Consider the following 3,877-nt stretch of genomic DNA (forward strand, 5'->3'; position numbering starts at 1 on the left):
GAGAGAGAGAGAGAGAGAGAGAGAGAGAGAGAGAGCAAGAGGCAAACACAAAGATGGGTATCTCCAGTGCTGTGGATTGGTGGGAGGAGTGGCAGCTGCGCATCCTCGTCCTTGGCAGCCTGCTGGTCCAGTGGTTCCTCTTCCTCTCTGCCCCTACACGTAAACGTGCAATACCTCCATGGTTCAGATCCTTAATATGGCTTGCGTACTTAGGCGGCGACGCTATAGCCATATATGCTCTGGCCAACCTCTTCAGCCGCCAGAGGAGACAAGATTGTAGCTCTGGACAGGGCAATAGCATCCTGGAAGTGGTGTGGGCGCCGGTTCTCCTGATGCACCTTGGAGGATATGAGTCGATAACCGCCTACAACATCGAAGACAACGAGCTGTGGACGCGGCATGTCCTCACTGCCGTGTCCCAGATTACCGTAGCCATCTATGTGTTTTGGAAAACATGGCCAGGCGGCGACAAGAGGTTGCTACAGGTAGCCATCTTGTTCTTCACCCCTCGAATCCTCAAATGCTTACTGAAGCCTTTGGCTCTCAAGAGGGCCAACATCAATAACATAGTCTCCTTTTATGACCCTGGTCTGGGGATGGCTAGCGAGGTGGGTGAGATCAATTCTTTGGAAGAGTATGTGCAGAAAGCAAGGGATTTTTTCAAGGTGTGCGATGGTCAGGGCGAAGGAGAAGGCAATGGAGTGGACCTAGAGGCCAACCATCTTCATCAAGCAAAAGGAGACGGCGATGAACCGGAGCTTGATCCCGACCACCATACTCAGACATCAAGCATGACAAGCTCTTTCGAGAAACGAATGAGATCGGCAGAAGAGGAATTTAGACTGCGGAGTGGTTTCTATAGGCTATTTGCAGACCGTGCATCCTCGTATCCTGATCGGCTTAGGATCCTAAAGAAGGTATGGGTTCTGAATGATGAAGGTGCTTATTCTTTTCTGCAATATGGGCTATCTGACACATTTGATCTTCTCTACACCAAAATAAGTACTGGACATGGAGCGTCGGAAAATGTGCTAGCCTTTTCTAACTACATAACGCTAGCAAGTACGCTATTGCCATTCACAGCCATTGGGCTATTCCACAAGAGTAACAAAGGTGCTTATGATGTTAACGACGTCAAGGTTACATATGCCTTGATTTGTTGTACTGCTGTGTTGGAGCTGTTTTCCCTTCATTTTCGAACCGAAGGTAGTTGGCTTTCATTTTCTGACATGGTTGCCCAATATAGCCTAGTAAGTTTCTTTGTCCGCAACAAAAGACACATCAAGAAGATGTGCATCCTTAGCTTCTTCAACTGCAAGGACTTTGTTGATCAGCGTTGGTGCATGAAGTCATGCTCCTCATCTTCCAGAATTACAAAGTTGGTTCTTCGACATGTGAAAGGTTGCTGGAAGGATCACATATTAGATGCTGCCAGTTACATGAGGTTCAATGATCACAAGGGGCGGGCCCAAGACCAGCAATGGGGCCTAGGCAGGCCTTTCGACGAGAGTGTCCTCATCTGGCACATGGCGACAGACTTGTGCATGTACAAGAAGTTTGACACAGCAGCTAGTGATGAAAATGCCAAGGGATGCAGAGAAATCTCCAACTACATGGTGTACCTACTATTTGTCAATCCTGAGATGCTATTGCCCGGCACGAACCGGAATCTGTTCAAGGCTGCTAATACTGAACTCAAGGAGTTCCTCAAGGATGACAAGCCGTTCATCGAGTTCCTCAAGAGAAAAGGGCCATCGCCTAAGGAAATTGAGAAAGTACTTATGGACAGAATTATCGCTAAGTTGTAGCCCCCGGAATGCAGAGAAGAAGATCCAGGAAACAAGAGTCAAACAGGTTGTAAAGGAGAAGAAGATCCAGGAAACAAGAGTCCAACTCCAACAGGCTGTAAAGGTTTCATCTACAAGGTCAAGTTGATGTGCAGAGGTTGGTGCACTAGTACGTCCAGTTTGATGCCTGGCAGTCTGTTTGTGTGTTGTTGTCGGATTACAATGCTTGTGGTATGGATGGATGCCAGATTACTTACTGTCCCGTGTTGAATTCTGAAGCATCAGTGGGTTTGTGAGAGTGGATTTGGTGTGATTAGAGTCGTTTGAACCGATTGTTTACCCGGTTGATGTAATGAATGTATTGCTACCCAAAGGTCAGAGAAATTGCAGTGGTGTTTATTTTCCTCAATCTCCATGGTTTTAGAACTCGGTGAGCATGTGATGTACCAGATAGTACACCTTCATCTTCTCGCCGTCGCCGCAAGAGGAGGACTGCTCCGGTGAGCGTCCATCGCAGATAGCTGGCTGCTCTTGGCGTCCTCCAAGAGCAGCTCAGGTCAGCTTTGGAATTGTCCCCTGCGTTTTGGATTGGCTCATCTGCTTTTTGGACTTTCTTCTCCATCCACACCATTCTTTACTAATCCTACAATACCAATTATTTTGATCTTTCTGTGACTCATTCCATGGGACTAATTGTGCATAAGTAGATTGACTTGACAATTTGTCATGTGTATGTATGCAGTAGATTGGCTAGTAGCTCTACACACTCACCTGCTGCTATGCCACCTGCAACTTCCTCTAGATTAGTGGGCATGGCTGGAGCTACTGTAAGTCGTCCTCTCCTCTAGATTCGTGGACGACTCTTATTGCGCACCACCTGTTTGTTTGAATGCCCAGCCCATGTTCTCGGTCAACCCAAGGATGATAAATAGCGCACCAAATTCTAGTGCTCCGTTCTTTTGGAATTTTCTGTACTCCTGGGAGTATGTACTCCCACATTCAATATACCTCATAATTTCATTCTCAATATACCTTATTAATTATTCTAGGCTACCTCAATACAAATTTTATGAAAAATATCACCAAGGTCCATAGTTTACGTAATATACCATTTGTGCATACAAAATAACAATTTATGTGTGTATAAAATAAAATACATGCACCCAATTTTTTTTTACAAAACTCACTTTAAGGTATCTAGTAATAATTAATAAGGTATATTAAAAATAATAATGAGGCATAGTGGCATCATCTGTGTGGTATATGAAAAGCGAGAGTACATACTCCCAGGAGTACACATGAGTTTTCATATGTTTACACAAGACATGGGATACAAGGACATAAAATATAGCCTAATAGGACTCCCAGACTTAATGCTAATACTCCTTACAGTCCAGGCCGTCCATACACACTTGGAGTCATTTTTTATTTGCTTCGAGTCATAAACATGATGGCATCATAACACAAATAAAATCCGAGGTTAAGAAATCATGGTTGCTGTCGCTTTTTCCATTCTTGAATTGCAAAGCGGAGGGCGTTGTTTGGTATCAACTCATGGTTCGCGAAGCTGACGCGGGCCACGGGGGACATTTTGTTCCCCATTTTAAACCAGCGCTTGATGGCCGCACCTTCGTACGTGTATCCATCGGCAGCAATGTGTGGATCCTTCATGATCTCCTGAAAAATATAATGGAGATGCAAGTTTATTACATCAAACTTGGAGTAGACATTAACTAATCTAGCTAGTGACTAAATTGTAAAGGTTGTAGGTGATTACTCAGGAAAACTTAAGATAACCATTTTTTTAAAGAGAGAGAAACATAAGATATTCATTTCTTTGATTAGTTAACTGACCTGTGTTATTGGACATATGAGAAACTTTGGTGGCTTGCATTTATCGTCTGGGCAGTTCATCATAGCTTCCAAGACATCCCAGACCTCCTTTCCGAGATCAGGCCGCTCCTTTCGTTCATAACGACAACATCTCAGTGCTAGTTTTGCCAACTCTTTAGTGTACTTAGGTGGCCATTCCCCAGCAGAAGTATCGATTATGTCTTCCAACTTATCTTTTCTTAATGCTGCCTCCACGA

At 44.5% G+C, this 3,877-nt stretch overlaps 1 protein-coding gene across 1 annotated transcript; it reads right to left on the reverse strand.

Moving 5' to 3' along the window:
- Positions 1-3,030: 3,030 nt before the first annotated feature.
- On the reverse strand, positions 3,031-3,869 carry LOC119344693 (U-box domain-containing protein 36-like). Its single transcript, XM_037615059.1, has 2 exons — positions 3,642-3,869; positions 3,031-3,464 (listed from the first exon to the last, which is right to left on the reverse strand). The coding sequence occupies exons 1-2, from the start codon at positions 3,702-3,704 to the stop codon at positions 3,276-3,278; spliced, it is 252 nt and encodes an 83-aa protein (XP_037470956.1). The 5' UTR covers positions 3,705-3,869; the 3' UTR covers positions 3,031-3,275.
- Positions 3,870-3,877: the final 8 nt, after the last annotated feature.

Source organism: Triticum dicoccoides, unplaced genomic scaffold (assembly GCF_002162155.2).
Source record: "Triticum dicoccoides isolate Atlit2015 ecotype Zavitan unplaced genomic scaffold, WEW_v2.0 scaffold180115, whole genome shotgun sequence".
Taxonomy (NCBI): domain Eukaryota; kingdom Viridiplantae; phylum Streptophyta; class Magnoliopsida; order Poales; family Poaceae; genus Triticum; species Triticum dicoccoides.

Bases quoted from the DNA above. Each gene is read 5' to 3' on its own strand.
- LOC119344693 (XM_037615059.1), bottom strand. From the start codon at position 3,704: ATGATGAACTGCCCAGACGATAAATGCAAGCCACCAAAGTTTCTCATA. The intron at 3,465-3,641 runs GTCAGTTAACTA...TATATTTTTCAG, and splicing joins TCATATGTCCAATAACACAG to GAGATCATGAAGGATCCACA.